This window comes from Oncorhynchus keta, chromosome 17, assembly GCF_023373465.1.
Source record: "Oncorhynchus keta strain PuntledgeMale-10-30-2019 chromosome 17, Oket_V2, whole genome shotgun sequence".
NCBI classification, from domain to species: Eukaryota; Metazoa; Chordata; class Actinopteri; order Salmoniformes; family Salmonidae; genus Oncorhynchus; species Oncorhynchus keta.
The window spans coordinates 18,915,591-18,941,242 of NC_068437.1; the positions used below are offsets into that span (position 1 = coordinate 18,915,591).

Sequence of the window (25,652 nt, forward strand, 5' to 3'; positions counted from 1 at the left end):
CGCGTGTCTGATCAGTACAAAGGGTAGAACTAGAAAGGACAGTGTGGATGAGACTGTTTCTGGTCAGAAGACCATGTACGTACTAATAAAACACACACACACACACACACACACACACACACACACACACACACACACACACACACACACACACACACACACACACACACACACACACACACACACACACACACACACACACACACACAGTGATCTAGATTCCAGAGGAGTACCATATCCCAGGGAATATGAATTGACTCACACTATATACCCTGAACTTTAAAAAACTAAATAGCCTTAAACTGTATATCAGCCTTTGCCCACATTCTTTCTCCACAGAACTAACTGGAATACTGTAGTGAAGAAAATGCATGGACGTGTATGAGAAGGAAGTAAAGTTAGAGTAGCTAATGACGTCTGATCTGAGTCAAAGCCTCTCTCTCTCTCTCTCTCTCTCTCTCTCTCTCTCTCTCTCTCTCTCTCTCTCTCTCTCTCTCTCTCTCTCTCTCTCTCTCTCTCTCTCTCTCGTCCTTCTGTTCCTGGCAGCTCTTCTTCTAATCAGGCCTGTCTTCCTGGTGTCAGTGCAGGTGCCTGCCTCTGAGGAGGACCACCCTCTATCTCCTCAGCACAGCTGCTAACGGAAACTCAGGAAGTAGCAGGTTATTCACTGCTATTTTACTTCTTCCTTATGCTAAAGAATTCTGGAACATTACAGCTGTCTGCCACTCCCTCAATCCTCAACACTTGAACAAAATGCTCTCAATTTCATCAGGTTCTAATCATCGACAGACAGTGAGTGTGGTATGAAATATGAATTTTTTGTATATGCCTTTGGCTTAATTGTGGTATTTTGCAGCAGTACGAAAATATATGCACTCACTACTGTAAGTCACTCTGGTTAAGAGTGCCTGCTAAATGACAACAACCTGGTGGAGGGTTTTACGGACGGGTAGAGAGAAACCATATCTATCTTGCGTTCGGTTTGTTTACATCTACATCTGAGGAAGTTTAATGAAACTCCCAGTGCTATGAGCTCAAAGCAGGAAGAATCTCAGTGCTGCAGGTTGAGAGACAAGGTCAGACACTCTGTTCTTCCTAGAACCCCCAGCCATATTCTTTCCCAATACAGTCTACAATAGCAAGTCTAGTCTACAACAGCAAGGGCACACACACTGGTTAAATTAGCATGTTTCCATGTTGAACCAACGTGGAATAGAAGTTGAATTGATGTCTGTGTCAAGTGGGTACAGGCACCATGACCTGAGGTAAATGAGAGAAACAGTAACTTAGTTATCAAAACAAACTAGAATATTTAGTGATAGCAACACTCAGGGTGAGGGTGAGGCGGGGGTTAGTTTAGTCTTTGATCCTGTTGTTACAGACCATGAATTGACACAATAATCAGAGATTGTTCTATTCTTGAAACAGCCAGACGTGTCTCTCGCAGAAGGTATTGCATTTAGAAGTAAACTTCAGGGCAGCGCTCAGCGCCATGCCAACTGTTAAGCAAACCAATTAAAGGCGAAGACCATTTAAATAGAAATGCTCCGGGTTGTAATCACGGTGAAAACATAAAGGTCCTCTGCAAGCTGACTAAACAGAGAAAGAGGACTGAATAATAGATTGGTGACACAGTAAAAGAGGTTTTAAGATCTTTTCTGCTTCTCTCTTTGCTCATTGTTCTGTGATGTACATCCTCTTTCTGTGATGTACATCCTCTCTCTGTGATGTACATCCTCTCTCTGTGATGTACATCCTCTCTCTGTGATGTACATCCTCTCTCTGTGATGTACATCCTCTCTCTGTGATGTACATCCTCTCTCTGTGGTGTACATCCTCTCTCTGTGATGTACATCTTCTCTCTGTGATGTACATCCTCTCTCTGTGATGTACATCCCCTCTCTGTGATGTACATCCCTCTCTGTGGTGTACATCCTCTCTCTGTAGTGTACATCCTCTCTCTGTGGTGTACATCCTCTCTCTGTGGTGTACATCCTCTCTCTGTGGTGTAAAAATAGATAAACTACTTGTCCTGTAATCAACGGTGAGAGATAAATCCCCAAATAGGCAGATCCCTAAACACAACTATCGGCACTGGCCCTCTGGCCTACTCCTTCCCACTGTAGCAGCCAGCCAGGCAAAGCCAGGGGCAGGGGCAGAGGAGGTAGGTGTTTGTTCATCGCATCCGTTCCAGCATTCCCACATCCCCTCCCACTCAGTGAGCACAAACAACCCCTCAGATCTCCTAAAGAGAGGCGTACACACACACACACACGCACACACATACACAGAACACGGGGATGCGAGGCGGGGAGGTGGGTGGGAGGGTGGGCAGTGCAGTCAGAGCCCTGGATTGGAGGGCTGGAGATGCTTTTTGCATTCCAATGAGACTCTGAAAACTCAGCACCAAGGTTAATCTAGATGTCAAAGTCTGCTGACAGCGCAGGAGATTGCTCCTGGGTGACATCCCATCTGAAGTCTTAACGCTGCAGTCAATTTCATCCCTCCCTCCAGGAAATGGAGTCAGGTTTGCCGTTTTTGTGGGAGTATGCATGACTGTACATGGCAGGATTTTCCCATTTTCTCTTCATTTTACACTCCTCTTTTATGTTTCTGAGAGGAAATATTCTGTTTTCTCATGTTTTGTCATGATATAATGCATGTGTTATTAGTGCTGTGTCTGCATGCATCTGGGACAACAGTCTGATCGACTGTGGCTCCTTCTTTCAATCAGTCTAGGCCAACAAAACCATGCGACACTAAGTCAAGACAGGAATGTGTGAAACTGCTTTTGAAACAACTGCCATAGTTATCTGCCTTAGTTATCTGCCATAGTTATCTGCCTTAGTTATCTGTCATAGGAATAACATCTGGCAGAAGATGGCAACACAAAATCGACTTTTGACGGTTCTTCAAAACCCCTCTCCTGAACCTGTAGCGTTGTACTCGTCTCCAAGATAAGAGGGATAACTGCCAGTTTATAGTCTCATAACTAAAGGAGTGTTTCTAAAATCAGATAAGGACATTTTAATTAAATGCTTTGAAGGTGCAGGGAAAGCAGGGAAAGAGAGAGGGGATAACGACCTGTTGTTGCTAGGACGGCTGTTCTGCAATGCCAGCAGCTGATGCAAATGGACTCCATCAAGTATTCATCCTGTCCATAATTCAGTAACATTACCCTCCCAAAACATGACGAAAGTAGCAGAAAAAACTTAGACCATGTTTTTGGTGTAAACTTGCAGATCCTGCTGTGTGTATGGGGACAGGCGGAGATAGCAGAGGAGTGCTGCTGTAGCAAGCTAGCTCCGCAGGCCTCTGGGTTATGAAGTGCTCAAAGAGAGCTCATTTCAACTGCAATGTTCCGCTTTCCTGCCTCCCTCCTCACTCCTCCCCATCATGATTAAGGTCTTAAACCCCTCATCAATCGTCGACCTCTTCACTGCAGCAGCCATAACACGACACCGGCAGCCTGCTCTGTTCTCCTCTCTGGCCAATAGACAGCGCTATATTACTGGGCTGAAACATGCTAAGCATACAACCTTCACTGCATTATCCCAGCCCTGCTCTGCCTCCTCACCTGACCTCAAGAGATTACCCCCAGCCAGGCCATCATATTTAAAGGATATCTAAAAGCTGGAGCCAAAACCTAATTTCATTGGTCATTTTCCCCCATTTCTGCAAGGTCAACTCATTAGAGTTGCAACCTTAGGCGCTTGTCCACTATCACCTCCTACCGGTCAGTTACTTTACTTACGGTTATTAAGGCCATCTCCGGTAAGTGGAGGCCATCTCCGGTAAGTGGAGGCCATCTCCGGTAAGTGGAGGCCATCTCCGGTAAGTGGAGGCCATCTCCGGTAAGTGGAGGCCATCTCCGGTATTCTTAGAAACAACTAATTCATCTCTATTCTCTCTGATAGATAAATAAGACATAGACATGACGCCCTCCACTTCTCTCTCCCCTCAATCGTCCACCCAAAGTCTCCCGCCCTGTCCACAGTCTATCCCCCTCCCGCTGCTACCATCAGCACTAAAGCGTACTCTGTCCATGGGTCATTGAGCATTGATCAGCTTCAAGGTAAATGGAGTGTAAAATGCTTGGCTCTGGCCTTTCAGTCAAGTCACACACCTAATGATGAGAATCATCCTGAGGATACAGTGACAAGAGCCGTGATGTCTTGACACCTTCTGAAAACACAACGTCCCCTACACTGGGATTTATACAGCACATTCCAAGGGGGGCTATAAGGGAGGGTAATGTGAGCGTATTTTATTTCGGTAACTGTTATCAAACTATGGTATATCTAATTTCAATATGATAGTATAGACTATCAATGTGCACTGTTCCTTACATGGTTGCCTATAAGTTCCTTCCCTCAAGGTTACCTTGGAACATTTACATTTTAGTCGTTAGCAGACACGCTTATCCAGAACCACTGCATACCTTTTCATACTGGTCCCCTGTAGGAATCACACCCACAACCCTAGCATTGCAAGAGCCATGCTCAACAACTGAGCTACATTCTCAATCCAGTGTGGAAATTGTAAATAAATGAGGCTCTGAGTCTGTTGTTTCCTATAGGAGCTTAGCTTGGGAAGCAACCTTAGAAGTGACATGTCTGTTTCCTTCCAATTAGGACCTAATCTGGCACTAATAGTCTCTGTGCACTGCATATGATGTGTAAAATCTCCTAAGTCGCCCTAATGGCTTTTTTTTTCTCTTCAATTATAACCAGTCTGTAATTTGTGCACTCATCCATGGAGGAGGTGTTAGGAGAGGAAGAGGGCAGAATTGTTTACCAGTGGAGCCACAATCACAGGCTGGAGGAGAGGAGTGTACTGTGGTGCTCTACCAGGGGAAATCTCCATGACTTTGTGTGGGAGCTCAGGACTCATACAGCCAGGTGAATTGTAAAGTCATTGAATGCAGAGAGCAGAAAGCAGGAGGCCTCAAACACGACAGGAATATTAAAGGAAGAGGCATCTTATCATACATAACTACAGTATGTCAGAGTCACACACCGGTCTTTGAAAGCTTCTGCAATCCTCCCCATCCCTGCTCGTTCATACAGAGAGAATGACTGGATCTCTCAAGAAATAAAATAGGAAACCAGATCAACAAATGTTCCTGTCACTTTCCCTTCCAAGCCAGATGCACCTAGGAAACTTTGTAGATGAGAATTCAGAGATTAAGGTGAAGAGTATTTTTTTATGTTGTGATTAGGTAGAAGATGGGAAAACTACTTTTCAACCTCTTGCTAAAAAAGATGAGAAAACTTTGAGTATCTCGCCATTCTAACGCGAAGGAACTTTTAATTTGAAAGAAAAGTACAGTATTTGTAAGTTTGACCAGATAATTCATATTGAAGCTTTTAAAATACATTTTTGTTGAAGTAGGCAAATGATTCTGTACATAAACGTTAATATGAAATTGATCACATAATAATATATCACCTTGTTAAAAAAAATGCAGATAGGCAAAACATGGTTTGGCTCAGCATTGAATAATTATGGATTTATCATTGGGGTGTTATTGAGACTAAACACAACCTTGAATGATTACATTACTCAGCGTAAGCAAGAGGAGAGAGCGCGAAGGAGAGCGAGAGAAGGAGAGCGAGAGAGAGCGATAGAGAGGGAGGTAGAGAGAGTGAGCGTGAGAGAGGAGCACTTTCTCCCAAAGCCCCAGTGTTTGTCATCACAGCGTAATGTTCCAAACAGCCCCCATAGCTACAGAGTGCTCCATCACTAATACGTAATGAATAATTCACGTCGCTGTGGTCTGCCATGTTTGCTATTGTTTAACATTGGGAGAGCTGAGAAAGATAAAGGATCGTTTGCAGAAATCTTGCGCACATTGAGAGAAGAAAACATTCTCAAGCCTGCATTACAATAATGCTTTAACTTGAATGTACGTGTACAGAGAATGGAAAATGAGAGACAGTTACTACTATTATATGAATGTATAGTGTCTAGTAGCACATTTCCTGTATAAACTGCAGAAATTGAAACATCAGAGTCATGACTATCTGAAGGCAGTAGAATAACATTATCCACAACCAGGAAAACAAGATGAAGTATAATACAATGCCATATAAATGTCATTTTCAGAACACAGCCAGTGACAGCTTATAATGCTATATCATAGCTATAGCTCTTTGCTCTGGCTAGATGTACATGAGATACATGGTGACACAGAATGTGGGGCTGAGAGCAAATCTAAGACTAGATTACACTGAAAGAACAACAGTGAGCTGGAATGAGGGGAAGTGGGGGCGCTATGTAAGATCATCATAAATTCATACTGTAACTGTATGCATCCTGCTCAGTCTGTCTAAGCTCACATCATGATTACGCTACTGACAGTCTACTTCCTGTTCATGTCTCAACCTAACATCCTGACTCGTAAGGTCACATTGTAATCAAATATCCAAATCAAATGATAAGACAATTAAATTCATTAAAAGCAACAGAAACAACACACTGACCAGGTGAAGAAAATAGTAACACAAATGAAAGATTATCAAAATATCTATAGGATTCACTCACCATTACAACACACCAAGAAACTAAAATAATCTAAATAGGAAATTAAATAAGTTAACATATTTTTGTGACATAGAAATTTACAGTATATACATTCAATTTTAAATTAAGATGACTGTGTTGATTGTTGGCTCTGTCTTCCCTATGAGTTCCACATCTCAATGAAAAGCTGTTTCCTCTCAGTAGCCAATCGCCTTGTCGGATCCAGAGTCAGAGAATAGATCCAGCCAATCGGAGTGCAGTAAGGCTTTCTTCAAAAAGTCCCTGCCAATTGTCTGACTTGCCAATAACAAGAGGTCATCTCCAACAGGTGACATTAGCAAGAAACATGGCAGATATCCACACTTTGAAAATAAAAATAAATAAAAAATATATATAATATATATTTATAAAATGAAAAAGAAAATCACCTGGGAGTTTGATCTTCTGTCAAGCTGTCAGGATACCAAAAGCAAACCATTTTTCCAGGGTTTTCAGCTTTTTTTTTCTGTGTACTTTTTGTAATTGAGTCATTTTCTAGCATTTTTTTTTTGTGTAATACTTTAAGTAGGCTGTTTTTACCAAAAAAAGAAATAATGTCCTCTTCATACAGTATTCAGTAACTGTACAATTTTAAATGCAGGTAAACAAAATGTAAAAGTGCTTTTTTAAATACTGTTATCCAGTGTATCGAAAGGAGTAGCAGGCACTTAAGTCCATCCCCATTTTGTAGGTGTTTGACAGTGGAGCAATAAGGTGCTCGTTGTTTGGGTTATTCCTGTGGTTTTGTTCATCTGTTGGGTAGAGACAGACAGAAAAACAGATAGATAGACAAACCCCAACGTACACTAGCCCAGGATGTCCAGGTAGACAGGCGTGGCTTTGCCCAAGGCATAGAGGATTTTCTGGATATCCTTGATGTTCAGCCTCTGCTGGGGCTCCCTCTGCCAGCAACCCAACATGATGTCATACACCTCCTTGGGACAAACTCGTGGCCTCTCCAAAACCCGTCCTTGCGTAATACACTCGATGACCTGGGGGCGAGAGAGAGCGAAAGAGGTCACAACCCAATTTAGAGTATTTTACTGTTTACCAAGAGCACCACGAGACATTTACAGGCAGAATGATGTTTTGGTTAATCACCTTTACTACCATCCCACAGGCTATAGCACCACAATGTGTGTACTGTTACATGGGCACAATGTCCAGGCCATAAGGAATATTTAGAAGTGAAAGGTTATGCAGTGCGCATAAACAAACATACAGATGCAGTGTTGTCAGACATGCCTGTTGATGTAAATCGGGACATGTATCATTTTACATGTGATCCCTCTGGGGTATGGTGGGAATTAGGAGTGTGTGAGCTGTATAGGTTGTTATCTATACATGTAACAATAAGGTTGCAGGACATTCGATTGGGCTTTAGGCTTGGGGCCAGGGGGCCAGGTGAAGCCTAAAGCTGCACTGTTAGCCGAATTTGAAATAGAATTACAATGGAGCAGGCTGGAAACACAATTGAAATGTATTTACAGGAGGGCTGTGGTCACCATTTAAGCAATGCATTAAGTATATATACCACATTGTGGGTCCATTATTTTCCAATTTCCATCTTATAGCAGCCTAGCACAAGAATGTACTGTGTAGTCAAACCTTCTAGGGTTGCTATTAGCGAGAGCCCTTGTGTGAAGGAGAACAATGGCAGAACAGACAGCCATTTTCCTCCTAATACTTTTTTTTTGCAAGCTGGAATAAAAATATAAGAGGACCAGTTGTTTCCGTGTGATGTTGTTAGGCTATATCGTATCATTGTTTCCTCTTCAGAGTGCACTGTCGAATAAGTGTTTATATTAAGTTCTTTGTGGATGGATTTAACTAGCTTGCTAGTAGGTACGCTACACATTAGGAGATTAGAAGACCATCAGTTGAATATGGACTGAAAGACAGACGAGGACCACTAATGCACCATTCATTATGTCTGAGGAGTCCGTTGCGTCGGCTGTCATTCATTTCAATGGGGAACGTCCACGGTTGAAGGCTCTGTTGTGAAAAGTTACCAAACCACAGAACAAGATGAAAATGTGGTTTTCTGCGATGGCTTTATGGGATTGCTAGCAATGTGTAAACAATTACCTATTCCTATAAGTGATGTTTTATTATCACTTGAAACAAAATGTTTCTCCTGTCTTGAATGAAAAGATCACTTTTATTTTTAATATGACCTCTGATGAGACTAGTCGCTCCTTCATCTTGTCTTGTATTGTGGTGAAACCCTATGCTCTTCGTTCAGTAGCGGAACGGAATTGCATGAAGATGACGTACGGCTTAATAAAGAGGACCTCTAACCAAGGTGAAAGGGGTGAAACGGGGCGGGATCATCGACTTCACAAATCGGGTGCTGTAGGTGTCCTGGAGGGGAGGTAGTTTGCGTTGGGCAGACAGCACCACCCTCTGGAGAGCAGTTGCGGGCGGTGCAGTTGCCGTACCAGGCGGTGACACAGCTCAACAGGAAAATCTTAAATTTGCATCTGTAAAAGTTTGTGAGGGTTTTAGGGGCTAAGCCAAATGTATTTTTCTGAAGTCTACGATCAGCTCTTTTGTTTTTGTTGACGATGAATGAGAGGTTATTTTCCTGCCACCACTCTCCCAGGGCCCTCACCTCCTCCATGTAGACTGTCTTGTCATTGTTGGTAATCGGGCCTACTTTTACTTACTTAGTTCTTATGGTTGTCCATTGCATTCGATGATGACTTCCACTGAGTTAACGGTGAATTCTTTGGTGACTGTAGAGTCCAATCCGAGATCCACAAACTTTATTGGATGTGGGGCAGTGTTGGCAGATATGCAGTCTGTGTTGGCAGGGGCAGGCATGGTTGTATGTCTCCTGAGGTGCTTTTGATGTCTCTTTGTGCTCCTCTCCTCCTCCCACCTCTGTACACCGCTGGTGGAATGGTTTTCAGCAGCATCCTCTGGGGCCCCTGTGTTGAGGATCAGCGAAGTGGAGTTATTGTTTCCTACCTTCACCACTTGGGGGCGGCCAGGACCCAGTTGCACAGGGCGGGGTGTATACCCAGGGTCCCGAGCTTAATGATGAGCTTGGAGTGTGGTGGTGTTGAAGGCTGAGCTATAGTCAATGAACAGCATTCTTACATAGGTATTCCTCTTGTCCAGATGGGATAGGGCAGTGTGCAATGCAATGGAGATTGCATCGTCTGTGGATCTATTGGGGCGGTAAGCAAATTGAAGTGGGTCTAGGGTGTCAGGTAAGGTAGAGGGGATATGATCCTTAACTAGCCTCTCAAAGCACTTCATGATTACAGAATTGATTGCTACGGGGATAGTCATTTAGTTCAGTTACCTTTGCTTTCTTGGGTACAGGAACAATGGTGGACATCATGAAGCTTGTGGGGACAGCAGACTGGGATAGGGAGAGATTGAACATGTCCGTAATACTCCAGCCAGCTGGTCTGTGCATGCTCTGAGGACGTGGCTAGAGATGCCGTCTGGGCCGGCAGCCTTGCGAGGGTTAACACGCTTAAATGTGTTACTCACGTCAGCCACGGAGAAGGAGAGCCCATAGTTCTTGGTAACGGGCTCCATCGGTGGCACTGTGTTATCCTCAAAGCGGGTGAAGGTGTTTAGCTTGTCCGGAAGCAAGCCGTTGGTGTCCACAACATGTCTGATTTTCCCTTTGTAGTCCATGATTGTCTGTGGACCCTGTCACATACGTCTCGTGTCTGAGCAATTGAATTGCGACTTCACTGTTTTTGCCTGTTTGATTGCCTTACGGGGGGAATAACTACACTGTTAGTATTCGGCCATATTCCCAGTCACCTTGCCATAGTTAAATGCGGTGGTTCTCACTTTCAGTGTTGCACAAATGCTGCCATCCATCCACGTTTTCTGATTTGGGTAGGTCACAGTGGGTACAACATCTCCTATACACTTCCTGATGAACTCAGTCAACATATCCGTGTATTCGTCAATGTTATTCTAAGAGGCTTCCCGGAACATATCCCAGTCCCCATGATCATAACAATCTCGTAGCATGGATTCCTATTTGTCATACCAGTGTTGAATAGACCTTAGCACGGGTACTTCCTGTTTGAGTTTCTGCCTCTAGGAAGGGAGGAGCAAAATGGAGTCGTTACCAGATATGTCAAAGGGAGCGCCTTGTAGGCATTTAGAAAAGTTGAGTAGCAGTGGTCCAATGTTTTTCTAGAGCGACTACTACAGTCAATGTGTTGGTAGAACTTCGGTAGCGTTTTCCTCAAATTTGCTTTGTTAAAATCCCCGGCTACAATAAATACGGCCTCAGGATTTGTGGTTTCCAGTTTGCATAAAGGGCCATCGTGGTATCGGCTTGAAGGGGAATATACACAGCTGTGACTATAACCGAAGAGCATTCTCTTATTAGGTAATACAGAATTTGATTGTGAGGTGTTCTAAGTCAGGTGAACAAAAGGACTTGAGTTAATCACACCATGAGTATTTAGTCATGAAACATACACCTCCGCCTTTCTTCTTCCCGGAGAGTTCTTTATTCCTGTCTGCACGATGTACTGAGAACCCAGCTGGCTGTATGGACGGGGACAGTATATCTCAAGAGAGGCATATTTCAATGAAACAGAGTATGTTACAATCCCTGATGTCTCTCTAGAAGGAGATCCTCGCCCTGAGCTCATGTACTTTATTATCCAGACTGAACATTAGCGAAGAATATACTCGGAAGCGGTGTATGGTGTGCACGCCAGCTTTATCACAGATTTAATAAAGAGAGTGGTGGGGTGGCTGGTATATCTGTTACATCTGCTATCCAACACAACAGATTACCCATCATGTTTAAGCTAAAACATTGCATATTAATTATACTACAATGTCATAGCCTAAACAAAACACTCTGACAATACTTTTATTCCCCTTTTGACCCACATTTTAATCGCATAGACAATCAGAGAGAATCCAGAATATCAAAAGTGTTGCACAAGCATGAAGATGGCATGCTCGAGGGGGGTCGTTCCTGCAGCTGTGCCCACATGCAGGAAACCAATGGAGTAGTCGAGGGTGGGCACAATCAAAATGGATGGAAAATGACCTAAACCACACATACCGTACTTGTCAGGTATAGTACGATTATATTTTACATCAATGAAATATCCAATTAATGGTGGTCAATATTGAGAGAAAGAGGTATAGTTTTTGCGCACTAATACACTGAAGTGGGCTGCTCCTGCCCCCCAGCTGAGAATAAAATGTTCAAAATGAAACAAAAACCTGACATTATTGATAACCTATTGATCTGGTGTTTTCTGTTGAATGGGTATGAGAATAGCTTCAGGTTCACATACACAGTCAAAGACAATATAACCTATCATGAGCAATAATTACCAATGAATCCACTCTGTGCTGTGTCAAACAGGTCAGGGATGATAACGGGATTGCAATGCTAGTTAGGCACACTCTTGAGTTTTATGTTATGTTGTTTATGCTGTCATGTTATTTTGCTCTGCTGCTCATTGTGATTAGATAGCAGGTGTGTTTATTGCTACATATTATACAGAAACCTGTTTAGCAAAAAATAAGACTACTTAAATCTAGGGTTAAACAATTACAATTGCGTTAGATAGCTTTGTTGTGCAGTCTGTGTCTATTTTAGGAACAGTGAGAGGCTGTGTTGTCATCAGCGTGATATGCTGTCTGCACAACTGTAGCCCGAAGGCGAAGAGCTCTTTCCACAGGCATTCAGTCAGTGAGTCACCTCAGCCCCCCAGACTGCAGCCCAGCCTTGTTACATTTACATTCACTGCACCTCCACATAATTCATATTTATAAAATACTTCTGGCGTGGGAGACCTTGTTGTTTCTCTACCTATGGCTGGCCTCAGCATTGATTTATAATGCTGCTTTTCAGCTCTCAACGTAATAAGACAAGTTAGAAAAGCTGAATGCTGCCGTAAATATCTTAATTTGATAAACAATGTCCCTGTCAAACTGTACATGCTGATGTTTGGCTAGAACCCCAAGCAGTGTTGTTCTGACATTTTAATTATTATGCATTTTTTAGGTTTGGTGGTCTGCACTGTGTATTATTGCAACCCACTATTTCACCAAAGTCGCTGCAGAACAGTAAATTAGTATAGTGCTTCTGTCAATGTCTACAGTGTGATGTCTTTCTGCTTGAGAGGAAGATCAGTGGCACTTGACTGCACATTATCATTACTGTCATGTACTGTATATAGAGGACCTGCAACAAAATGGCTGCTCACCTCTTATTACCCTTTATATTTTTAGTGTGATTTATGGTGTCTGAAAGGCATGTGTGTGTTTGTGTGTAAGTGGGAGTTGAGACTGGGAATGATTTGATTTCAACACGCTCAGCTCACACTAGTATAATGTAGGTGCTGCTCTCTTGTCATCTTTGCTTAAGTCAGGGATAGGCAACTTTAATCTGAACTCATCACGAGGGGCCGCAGTTGCTTGCGGGTCTGCGTACTCACCCACATCCATAAACACATTTTAAAGGCCTCACTCTTGACAGTAGACAGACATCCAGTTAATTTCGCCATGGGGCGTAGAGAAAACATTGCAGTTTTAAAGCAAGTTTGCAGCAATACTACATATGTTGCCATGGGGCGGAGAGAAGATTTTGCAATTTTGTAACGTATTTCATGCAATTCTACTAATTTTGCCATGGAGTGGAAAAAAATGTCTGCAGTTTTTAATACGATATCTGAGTGAGACTGACTAACAAAATCAATGGCGACCACGATTACTAAATTCAGATAGCTGGCCACTATACTAATTTACTAGACTAATTTACTAATCTAAAAATGTTTTGCTGACATGGGCTAATGGAGTGACTATCAGTAATTATGTTTCCATTAACTTGTCCAGTGTTTTTTTTCTTGACATGTAGAAAGTTTGCATAGAAAATAGATGTGTCAATTGCCTGCAAGGGTGTTTCCATTTAACCATCTTGTGACGATAAAAACCTGCGGGATATAATGACATCACATCTAAAAGTAAAAATGTTTTGTAAAAACATAGTCTCAAATAAAAAAAAATTTGGTTGTAGTGTTTCCAAAAAAGAGTGACGCAATTCAGGCATTCTTGAAAGTCAGCACAATCGTTGTCCTGCAAAGAAACGTTATTAAAAATGTTTAAAAAAAAGATTTTGCAAGCAGTAGGCATTTAGAATGAAATGTGGAGTGGGGCTTATATGATATGATAACAGCACGTGTCCCGTGTATCTTCAAAAGTATTCGGCAATCATCATTTATTTGAAAAACAGTTTCCATCATCATTTGTCGCAATAAAGAAAGTTAAAAATAAAAATCCACCCATGTCGAACAGATAAAAATGCTGTCCATCTTGGCAGAATGCCTCCTATTGCTGCCGTTTCCATTTCACATGTGGCATTTTAAAAACATTTTTTTATCACATTGCTTTTGTCGTATAAACCTGGGTCAATGGAATCCTGCCTAGTGACTGGCATAACAAGAGAAAAACTGCTGATGCACAACCAAATTTCAAAATTACACCATGTGTATTCTACTATTCTAACTCGCAACAGTAAGTTGAGGGGGGCTGATCCGAGGGCCTTCAAAAGGGGAGCTGTGGGACGCCAGTTGCCCATCCCTGATTTACGTCTTAATTGATTTCTCTTCTGGTCCAATATTGAGCCCAAAGGCCACTCTAAGAATAGGCCAATTAACCTATCTCACACTGCACCATTCTAGGGATTAGTAAGAGACTGTACTGGATGGTAGTCTTGGCCAAGGCAACAACTGTTGAATGCAGGTTACTGCATTGTGTGGTTATGTTGCTTATTATCATCACTGTATTGCAGAAAAAATGGCAGTATACGAAGATGGGTGTGCTTGGCCAACGGAACAGGAAATATCTCTACAATTGGCCCATGAGGTCTGTCAACAGCCTTCATATTGGATTACATTCCTAAACCCAAAATACAGGCATACTGCATACCGGTACCCCCTGTATATAGCCTCGTTATTGTTATTTGATTGTGTTACTTTTCATAATTTTTTACTTTAGTTTAATTGGTAAATATTTTCTTAACTCTTTCTTGAACTGCACTGTTGGTTAAGAGCTTGTAAGTAAGCTACAGTACCTCATTGTTGGCCAGTTGAAACCATGGCTGCTTCCCGTAGGTGAAGATCTCCCAGAGGATCACACCAAAGCTCCACACGTCGCTCTCTGTAGTGAACTTCCTGTACATGATGCTCTCAGGGGGCATCCAACGGATGGGCAGCATGGTGTGGCCCCCCACCTGGAAGCGAGAGAGAGAGAGAGAGAGAACAACAGATGTCAGCACACAGCGTTATAGACTTGGACTAACGGCTCAAAGGGATTTGAAGGTTAAATCACAACTGAAAAAGAAAAAAAAAGAAAACTACTGTACATGTGAAAGAAACTGTAAAGAATACTTTTTTTAATGACATATTCACCGAAAGGCATGCAGCAGACACACTTCGAATACTTCTAGATGGTCTTTTCTAGTTGTTGTTTTTTTAAAAACGTGTATTTTTCTTATAAAATATTTGAGAAGAAGGGAAACCTACACAGCCCTGTAACACAGAAGATGAAGAAGAGTCAATGAGGCTCAGCTGGGAGGAGGAAGAGAAGATGGAGCCAAGAGAGGGAAGGAAAAAGGATCCATTAAAAGAAGTTTGACAGCTTCAAGCCATGCAGCAACATAAATGTCTTCCCCTCAGCATTCTCTTCCCACTGTCTGTCTGACTGCCAGATATTATAAGAGTAAAACAATGAGGTACTAATCATCTGCGCCCTCCTCTTTAACTCAACAGGATCGTTTCAAAATCGGTTTCCTATTCATGTAAATTGCACTGTGTTAATCATATCTGTGGAAGAGTTGAACAAGAGTGACGTTTCAATGGTGGATGTCTGATTATTGCTACTTTCAACTCTTAAGTGGTAGCTGCATATTAATTACAGAGCTCATTAGCACTGAGCTCACTATGGGTCAAGGTATTGACGGAGCATGTGAATACAAAAGAAGTTGACATTACATTCCCACATGAATTATACTGTAGCTACAAAGGAACGGTCTACCACGGTCTCCATCTATAATAACAGTGTATTATAGCATCCGTTCCTGTTCTGGTGATTATGTATTGTTGGTTTTCTTTGTTCAATTTGGGCCGCTGAACATTATAATAAGTTGTTCCGTTTTACAACATCTTCAACATACTCACCCGTTCCTTCTCCCCCTCCTCCTTCTCCTCCTCCTCCTCCTCCTCCTCGTCCGCCTGCTCTCCTTTTTAAAGATTTATGACGGTTTATTAATGAGATCATGGTAAAATGTCTGCCGGACCAGGTCCCATAAAGCCTGTGTGAATATGTAACCCTAACAACTACCACACTCTAGTGATCTTCTTCCAAAGCTGAAAAGAGAAAAAAAGGGCAGGATGTTTCAAAAATAAAATGTTTTCATGTGTTCAATCATATAAATAACCCATATAGCTTATTGTAAATAAGGCAGATGCAGATTTCAAATGTGTGTGTGCTGTGGAGAGAAGGGCATAACAGTTTTAATGCATTTTTGGCACATTAGGGAAAGGGCTATTTGTCTATCATGCAATCCACACTACAACCCTAATATCCACTGTAAAATCAACTTAAATGTTCTTACCTCGAATCCTCACCTTTGTCATAGCTCTACCCTACTATACAATCTCCCAGCCCTACCTCATTATCAATACTTGACAGGGAACAGGGCAGAATGTCATGGGAAGTCCCTATGACTTCTCCTAGTACAGTAATATAATAATAATAATAATAATATATGCCATTTAGCAGACGCTTTTATCCAAAGCGACTTACAGTCATGTGTGCATACATTCTACGTATGGGTGGTCCCGGGGATCGAACCCACTACCCTGGCGTTACAAGCGCCATGCTCTACCAACTGAGCTACAGAAGGACCAGTACAGTACATTTGCAAGGGACTCAGAAGTCAATTGGTATCCCTGCTGCAATGACCTGACACTCTTTCCATTCTGCTGAACCCCTGACTATTGACTTCCTGTGGACAGATTGTTCTTCACCAGACCAATGTTGTTGGCACTACATGGTACACCACACCCTAGAATGCAGGCTGGTGTCCAAAACAGTAGAACAGGAGGATGATACAAATTCACATACCGTTTTGAAGACTTACCACAGTTCTATGATATTTGCAGGATTCATAGGTTGTACAGGTGACTGCCAAAATAATGGAAACACTTGAGTAAATGAGGGATACAAAATATATTGAAAGCAGGTGCTTCTACACAGGTGTAGTTCCTGAGATAATTAGGCAATTAACATCCCGTCATTGTGAGGGTCAGGTATAAAATGCTGGGCAGGCCATTATTTTGGCTACAGTGGCTATGTCCCCATAGGATGCCAACGCCCCCATCCACAGGGCTCCGAGTGGTCACTGAATGGTTTGATGAGCATGAAAAGAAAAACAATGTAAACCATATGCCATGACAGTCTCAGTCACCAGATCTCAACTAAATTGAACACTTATGGGAGATTCTGGGGCGGCGCATGAGACAGCGTTTTCCACCACCATTAAAAACCCACCAAATTATGGAATTTCTCGTAGAAGAATGGTGTTGCATCCCTCCAATAGAGTTCCAGTTACTTGTAGGTTCTATGCCAAGGTGCATTGAATCTGTTCTGACCTGTGGGGGCCTAACACCCCATTAAGACACTTTATGTTGGTGTTTCCTTTATTTTGGCATTTACCTGTATCTGCAAGACAGATTTGTGTTTGTTATGGTAGCTCTGTCTGTCTTGGAAGACTAGATCTGGTTTTCGGAGTCATGTATTTGTTAACTTGTTTATGTGTTTGTGTGTCTGTGTGTTGGGAGATTACATTAATTGATTGAATTTCAATCAATCTTAATGGCTTCTCCCTGGCAAGCACCACCCTGAATTCAATCTGGGGTTGAACGGACGGACCGTGGAAGCATATCAATCAGAGTGTGGCCTTCCCTTGTAGCGGAATTAAAACTGTCAGGGTGATGACAAAAACACCAACACAATTTAAAAGCATAGCACAATTAGCATATAGAGAGAAATTAAAGTATAGGTAATTTGTGTACTCAGACTGACGATAACATATACATTGATTAAAGCAACCGTCATATACATTTTCAATACTGTCCCTCCATGTACAGTCTGGTCCATAATTATTGGCACCACTGATAACGATAAGCAAAGAAAATACTCTAATTATACACATATTGCATGCAAAACAAAAAGACAATTGCATTATTATATACTAATACAATTTCTCAGAGAATGAGATGTTGTTTAACAGCTAATAATAAAATTATCAAATAGGGGTAAAAAAATAAATACTGGCACCCCTGTTTTCATAACTCCAACACCCTACCCGTGGGAGGATAATGACACTGAGCCTATATCTAAAATGTTTTATGAGTTGGAGAACACGTTGGGAGGGATCTTAGACCATTCGTCCATACAGAATCTTTCCAGATCCTTGATATCCTTCGTCTGCGCTTATAGTTCGGAGACTGAGATGGCCATTGCAAAATGTTTATTTTGTGGTCAATTAAGCATTTCTTCGTGGATTTTGATGTGTGCCTGGGGTCTTGCTGGAATATCCACTTGCCGCCAAGTGTCATCCTCCAGGTATAGGCAACCAGGTTTTGGCTAAAACGTCCTGGAACTTGGTGAAGTTCATGATAGCGTTGACCTTAACTAGGGCCACAGAGCTAGTGGAAGCAAAATAGTCCCATAACGTCAATGATCCACCACCATATTTTACTGTAAGTTTGAGGTACTTTTCTGCATACGCTTCAGTTTTTCGACGCCAAACCCACCACTGGTGTGTCTGACCAAAGAGCTCTATTTTCATGTCGCCAGACCATAGCCCCCGGTTCCAATCCAAGTGCCAATACCGTTTATCAAATTCCAGGCGGCGTTATGGTCAGATGACATGAAAATAGAGCTCTTTGGCCAGACACACCAGTGGTGGGTTTGGCGTCGAAAAACTGAAGCGTATGCAGAAAAGTACCTCAAACCTACAGTCAAATATGGTGGTGGATCTTTAATGATATTTTGTACGGTATTTTTTGCTCTTCTTTATCAAGGGTGCCAATATTTATGGACCTGACTGTATGTCATTATGTTCTAAAGAGCAGATGAATCATAATAATGAAGCTTTCCTCATTTGGGACAATGGCATTGGACTGTTGGATTAACATTGCAGTTTACCAACAGTGGCTGTTGAGGAAATGTAAAGGAATTATACACCCAGCATAGTTAGTTAAACAGTGATCTGAATGAAAATGCATTCCTCTATGACGTGATGTCATGCTAACATTGTCCTCTGCCTCTCAAACTGCTGCATGACACATGCTCAATGCACATTCATGTGCATGTCAAGGTTGCCTGCCTTCGCGTTGCCTTTCAGATTCACATAGCCTTGCTATTTGTTGTATCGTTTCCAACAGGGTCTATGAAGCCATGTCATACTTCTCAGCTCACAAACACAGTGCCATGTCAGATCTGTGTGCCTGCCTGCAGACTGAGAACCAACAGCTAATTTGGTTTGGGGGAGCCCGGGCATCATTTTCATTATACAGATGTGGCTGTCAGATATGCTGCCTGTGAAAAACCCAGCTCAGACTGTGCTCTTGCTTACTGTGTCATATCCCTTGAGGGCAGTTTTCTTGGTTTTCCTGAAGGAGAGGAGCGGACGTCAATATGTCAACAGTGTCAGGGAGATATGTTCTTGGCAGCCGCCCCAATTTATAATCACTCAACAACAGGGAATGTGTCCAATGCAGTTACGACCTCCTAATCTCTCTGCTCTGTCAGTGGACCATACAGCAGGCCTGGTCTGGCAGAGATGCCCAGGTCCAAAATGGCAAAGTCCCAAAGACGCTGCCAGACCAACAGGGGGCAGTCCAGCAGTCCTGGTAGTAGTCTTGTGGTGATTCCGTCTCTCACAGGCTTTTCTTTCTATACCTTACCTTAGTATCTAAAAGGAGAAAAGCCACATGACCCCACTCTCTGAGGGTGTCTCAGGGGGAGGTGGGACGTGAAAAAAAAGAATTTCTGTGTGAAATATAAATCTGTTTTTTTGCATGTCCCAACTTCCCCTGATACACCCTCTGAGAGTGGGGTCACGACCAGCAATTAGAGTTAAGTGCCTTGCTCAAGGGCACATCCACAGATTTTTCACCCTGTCGGCTCGGGGATTCCAGCTAGCGACATTTCAGTTACTGGCCCAACGCTCTAACCAGTAGGCTACCTGCCACCCATTTTACTGAGCTGCTTATTGCGAAGGTACCATTAAGGAACAGTAGCCTGCAGAACACATTAAGTAGGATGAGACTCAATGGACTATTTGACATTTACTGCAAATGTAACTTCTTTTTCACAATGGCAATTACAGTCTGTATCTAGTGAAAATCCCCTGTGCCACAGTAATAATCCCTTTGTAATGCCAGCACAGCTTCAGCAACTCCATTCCCATCTCGGCTAAGAGCTCTATATTCTGGTCACCGGGAAGAAGTCAAAGAAATACTATTTTGCTACAAACAAAATAGAGCAAGCGTGGTTCTGCCCTAGACGTGGCACATCTTCACAAATAGACATATTGAGCATGCATCACTTCTCCTTGTGCATTTGTGCATGAGTAAAGGTAAAGAGTTCAGGGCAGGGCAGGGCAGGTATCAGTAAAGGTCAACAAACACATCATCATGAGGCAGGTAAATGCAGGGTCACCGTCCACAGCCACTGTGTCAAAACACCACCTGTTCTCTAAAAACACTGGACGGTGACCAAAAATACATTATTGAGTTGATTATGAATGTACAGTATAGCTTGATTTAACAAACACGCAAATACATTTACTACATGGAATAATTTGTTATCTATAAAACATATGAAGGTGCTTACCCTGTAGTAGTCTGTGCTGTAGATGTCCCTGGACATTCCAAAGTCACCAATCTTCACCAGCAGGCCGTTGCCCACCAGGCAGTTCCGAGTGGCTAAATCACGGTGCACAAAGTGCTGGGAGGCCAGGTACATCATCCCTGCGGCGATCTGAGTGGCAATGTGCAGCATCTGAGACAGGCCCAGCTCTCCATTGGTCTGCAGGGGCTGTCCGTCAACCAGGATCATAGCGTCGGGCCCATGGGCTCTGTGGATTGGAACGGGAGGGAGGGATGCAGGCAGGCAAGAAGTCATTAAACCAAAGAGGACTTGAGCTCAGAGTCTCACGACAGAATCACCATAACTAACTTCATATTGCATTTTGAAATGGATTATTATTATAGCTGTGAATAGTATGCGACAGTAGTATGTTATTCAGTTGTAATGGATTGGACATTAGATGCATTTACAGTCAACCTTTAATTGAGACAGGAACATTGACAATGTCATTAATGTACAGGGCCACTGGGTGCAAAACCAACAGGAGCTTCTCCGTAATAATTAATTCAGAGAAAAATGAACGGAAATGCCATTAGTCATGACATTTGCATGTGTAAAGCCACCAGCAAGCCGACGTCTGCCTGATCTGTCTCTGCTATTGAGCACCAATGTTCCCTGCCACTGCAGAGGATCCAGAGGTTTAACAATATCCAACCATAAAGGGAGATCAGCCATCTCATTTGCAATCTGAGTCACAGTTTCCCCAGTCTGTGGAGGCTCAGTCAGCAGGCTGCCGTTACACAGTGTTTTGTGGTTTTACACTTAACAGGTCATCGCTACTTAATGTACAGTGTGGCGAATAGGAAGTCGCTGCTGCTGGAACTGGGTGACAGGTCTAGTGGAAAACATAAACATTGCATTTTCCCTCCTGTTTCTTGTACGCTACAACATTTCTCTGAGGGGAAGCAATCTATGAATTACAGCCTGATGCTTGCGGTAAGACCTCAGGGTTGTTTACTTGAATGTAGAAATGAGGAAATGGACAATAACTTATTTTATCTCTGGAAATGATCACATCTATTGCATTTCCGGCCAAAGGGTTTATTGTATGACCACCTCTAATACGGCTGATCATTATGTGTATAGTGGATCAGTACATCACTACTGGGGTGCAGTCAACCTGCCATTCATTGTTTAGTCTATAGACAGCTTGATATTGGTAAACAGTGGGAGATGTGCCCCCCCCACATACACACCTCTATTAAGCTGAGTAAACTTCCACAACCCCAAAAACATATATATGAAGCCGTTTCTCAGCTTGTGTTACTCATGGGCTACACCAAAGACAAATGTTTAGAAGTTAGTAAGAGTTTAGCACGTCTTGCTTATCTCACACATTTCTCTGCTTTATTCAGCTGAGTAAACTTAGCAAATCCAACTACACACATGATAAAAAATGATGTTTCTCCATTGACAGCTTGTAATCCTTGGCTACAGCACCCAAAGACAGAATTTAGTAAGAGTTGAGCACATCTTGCTTATCCCACACATCTCTACTGTATTCAGCTGAGTAAACTTTCCAAATTCCCCCAACACACATTAGAAAAGTATTCCTCAGTTCTCAGCTTGTAATACTCATGGGCTACATCACCCAAAGACTCATTTACAGAACTTAGTTGAGAGCTGAGCACGTCTTGTGCATTCAGTTGACACAGTTTACCTGAGAAACTTGTTGAGGTCCCCGTGCTTCATGTACTCAAAGACCATGATGAGGGGGTCTCCATCAACACACACGCCGTAGAACTTGACAATGTGCTCGTGCTGCAGGTTGGTCAATAGTTCCGCCTCCCTCTGGAAATCTTTTCTCGCTGCAAGGGTGGGGTCCTTCAGCGTCTGAGAAAATACAAGGGTGGGGTCCTTCAGCGTCTGAGAAAATACAAGGGTGGGGTCCTTCAGCGTCTGAGAAAATACAAGGGTGGGGTCCTTCAGGGTCTGAGAAAATACAAGGGTAGGGTCCTTCAGGATCTTAGGAATACAAGGGTGGGGTCCTTCAGGGTCTGAGAAAATACAAGGGTATGGTCCTTCAGGGTCTACAAGGGTGTTTAACTGCTTAGCAAAGTACGATACTGTTGGACATAGGTTTTTCTCAAAGAAACAGAGCATTAAAGTTTTTTGGCTTCCTTACAATGAACCCTGGATAAACACTGACACCCACACACAAAATAACCTCTGGCTGGTGCAAACACAACAGAGACAGGGTAATAAATGGAGCAGGGAGCGGTAAAGCACTTTAATCTTTCCATTTGAGGAGCAGAACATGAACGAAACATTTCTTGACATGTTGTCACAATGACCCGGCAAACTGTACAGCTTTACAGAAGCAGATCATTTTGTAATTGACTTCATTAGGCGTCCCATACACAATCTGACATTTCATTATATAGCCGTGATAAGAGGCTCCGTGCCTCACCAGATGTAGACGCTGTTGTTGTCTACCGTATTGGCTAAGAGTTATGGTATCATTATTGACGAGCTTATCGGCTGGAAATAAACCTCCCTAAATTCCCACCTATGAAATAGCTTGGCCTTTACGCTCAATCTCTTGTCTCTCTCTGATCCTCCAAATGTAAAAGGTAGGATTTACTCCTTACTGAGTCTGGGATGACTTCCAAGCCGTCATCGCTGGTTGCTTCTCCATTAAAAAATGAAACATTTTGCAGCTGTACTGTAAACTAAAGTTTGGAAACAAAATGCATGTTTCCCAGGAAATGGTCATGATGCAATCCTCTACTTTTGTAAACCAAAATGATCATTCATAGAATTCATAACACTATCTAACAGATATTTGATATTCAACCATGATAATCACAAGGTTTTTCTAATGCTGTATTCATTTTAATTCTCTTGGATGACTTTATATGACGATGCAAAGCGGAATTTGAATGTGCCCACGGCAGACGGCAAGGCATCCATCCCTATTCTCCCGGATGCTTTGTTACCCTATGCTGCTAGAGGAGTGGTGTGTTCCTAGTCCACCCGGATGTACAGGACAGACTAGAGAGACAGCCAGCTAGCTAGCACAGACACACAGAGTAAACCGTTTTTACAAGGAGGCTCCCAGACTTGTTGACCTACACATATTTCAAACATATCCTGACATTCCATTATAACCTATATCAAATATACAGTGCATTCGGAAAGTATTCAGACCCCTTGACTTTGTCCACATTTTGTTACATTACATCCTTATTCTAAAATTGATTAAATAGTTTTTTCCCCCTCATCGATCTACACACAATACTCCATAATGACAAAGCAAAAACAGATTTTTCTACATTTTTGCAAATATCACATTTACGTAAGTTTTCAGACCCTTTACTCAGTACTTTGTTGAAGCACCTTTGACAGTGATTACAGCCTTGAGTCTTCATGGGTATGACACTACAAGCTTGGCACACCTGTATTTGTATTTTTCCAATTGTTCTCTGCAGATCCTCTCAAGCTCTGTCAGGTTGGATGGGGTGCTTTGCTGCACAGTTATTTTCAGGTCTCTCCAGAGATGTTTGATCGGGTTCAAGTCCGGGCTCTGGCTGGGCCATTCAAGGACATTCAGAGGCTTGTCCAGAATCCACTCCTGCGTTGTCTTGGCTTTGTGCTTAGGGTCGTTGTCCTGTTGGAAGGTGAACCTTCACCCCAGTCTGAGGTCCTGAGCGCTCTGGATCAGGTTTTCATCAAGGATCTCTCTGCACTTTGCTCCATTCATCTTTGCCTCGATCCTGACTAGTCTCCCAGTCCCTGCCTCCCCACAGCATGATGCGGCCACCACCATGCTTCCCATTAGGGATGGTGCCAGGTTTCAGGCCTTGCATTCAGGCCAAAGAGTTCAATCTTGGTTTCATCAGACGAGAGAATCTTGTTTCTCATGGTCTTGAGAGTCTTTAGGTGCCTTTTGGCAAACTCCAAGCGAGTTGTCATGTGCCTTTTACCGAGGTGTGGATTCCATATAGCCACTACCATAAAGGCCTGATTGGTGGAGTGCTGCAGAAGGTTCTCCCCTCTCCACATAGAAACTCTGGAGCTCTGTCAGAGTGACCATCGGGTTCTTGGTCACCTCCCTGACCAAGGCCCTTCTACCCTGATTGTTCAGTTTGGATGGGCGGCCAGCTCTAGGAAGAGTCTTGGTGATTCCAAACTTCTTCCATTTAAGAATGATGGAGGCCACTTTGTTCTTGTGGACATTAAAAGCTGCATAAATGTTTTGGTGTCCTTCCCAAGATCTGTGCCTCGATACAATCTTGTCTCGTCGCTCTACGGACAATTCCTTTGACCTCACGGCTTGGTTTTTGCTCTGACATGCACTGTCAACTGTGGGACCTTATATAGACAGGTGTGTGCCTTTTCAAATCATGTGCAATCAATTGAATTTATCACAGGTGGACTCCAATTAAGTTGTAGAAACATCTCAAGGATGATCAATGGAAGCAGGATGCACCTGAGCTCAATTTCGAGTCTCATAGCAAAGGGTTTGAATAATTATGTAAATAAGGTATTTCTGTCTTTTATTTGTCATTATGGGGTATTGTGTGTAGATAATGAGAAAAAAATATAGATTTGAACCATTTTAGAATAAGGCTTTAATGTCACAAAATGTGGAAAAAGTATACACTCCTGTATATTAGTCTGTCATCTATTTCAATAGGATCCACTCTGGTGACTGGGGATGTGAAGAAAGGAAGGAGGGAGGTAAAAAGGAAGAAAAAGCCAGCTCAGTGTTGCCACCATTACTCTTGATCAAAGCATCTGAAGAGTAGAACATTTTGGGAGATGATTTAACATCCCTCATAGACAGCCTTATTGCTTCAGCTGCAGCCTTGGCGCCTCTGTAAGGTCGGCCTCTTTCTCCTGCCTGTGCACTGCGGTTCCCTCCCTCCTGCTCCACACTATCATGGCTAACATCATTCCATGGATGAGCGGCTTGATGAAGAGTGATGGTGACAAGAGAGGAACAGTGATAAATGTGCCCCTTGTCACCAAACGGGATCACCATGATACTGTGACCCCCTCCTTCGGCATCTAGGTACCTTTTTTGACCTTTGAACTTTAATATCCTCAACCCCTGTCAGTTGAAATTTGCATTTTAAGACAGAGGTTACAGTCGAAATCTTTATGTGAAATTGAATAAATCAAGCACA

At 42.7% G+C, this 25,652-nt stretch overlaps 1 protein-coding gene across 5 annotated transcripts in view; it reads right to left on the minus strand.

The window, feature by feature from the left end:
* Positions 1-441: 441 nt before the first annotated feature.
* Positions 442-25,652, minus strand: part of ntrk3a (neurotrophic tyrosine kinase, receptor, type 3a) — a 298,611-nt gene continuing 273,400 nt past the window's right edge. For 2 of the 5 annotated variants that reach the window (XM_052465650.1, XM_052465649.1), the window contains 4 exons: positions 22,181-22,353; positions 20,485-20,728; positions 14,651-14,809; positions 442-7,556 (listed from right to left, as the gene is read on the minus strand). In XM_052465650.1, coding sequence (XP_052321610.1) covers positions 7,371-7,556; positions 14,651-14,809; positions 20,485-20,728; positions 22,181-22,353 — 762 coding nt within the window. In that variant the 3' untranslated portion in view covers positions 442-7,370. Of the gene's footprint in view, positions 7,557-14,650; positions 14,810-20,484; positions 20,729-22,180; positions 22,420-25,652 lie in introns of all 5 variants that reach the window. The other 3 variants (XM_052465647.1, XM_052465646.1, XM_052465648.1) reach the window with 2 other exon arrangements.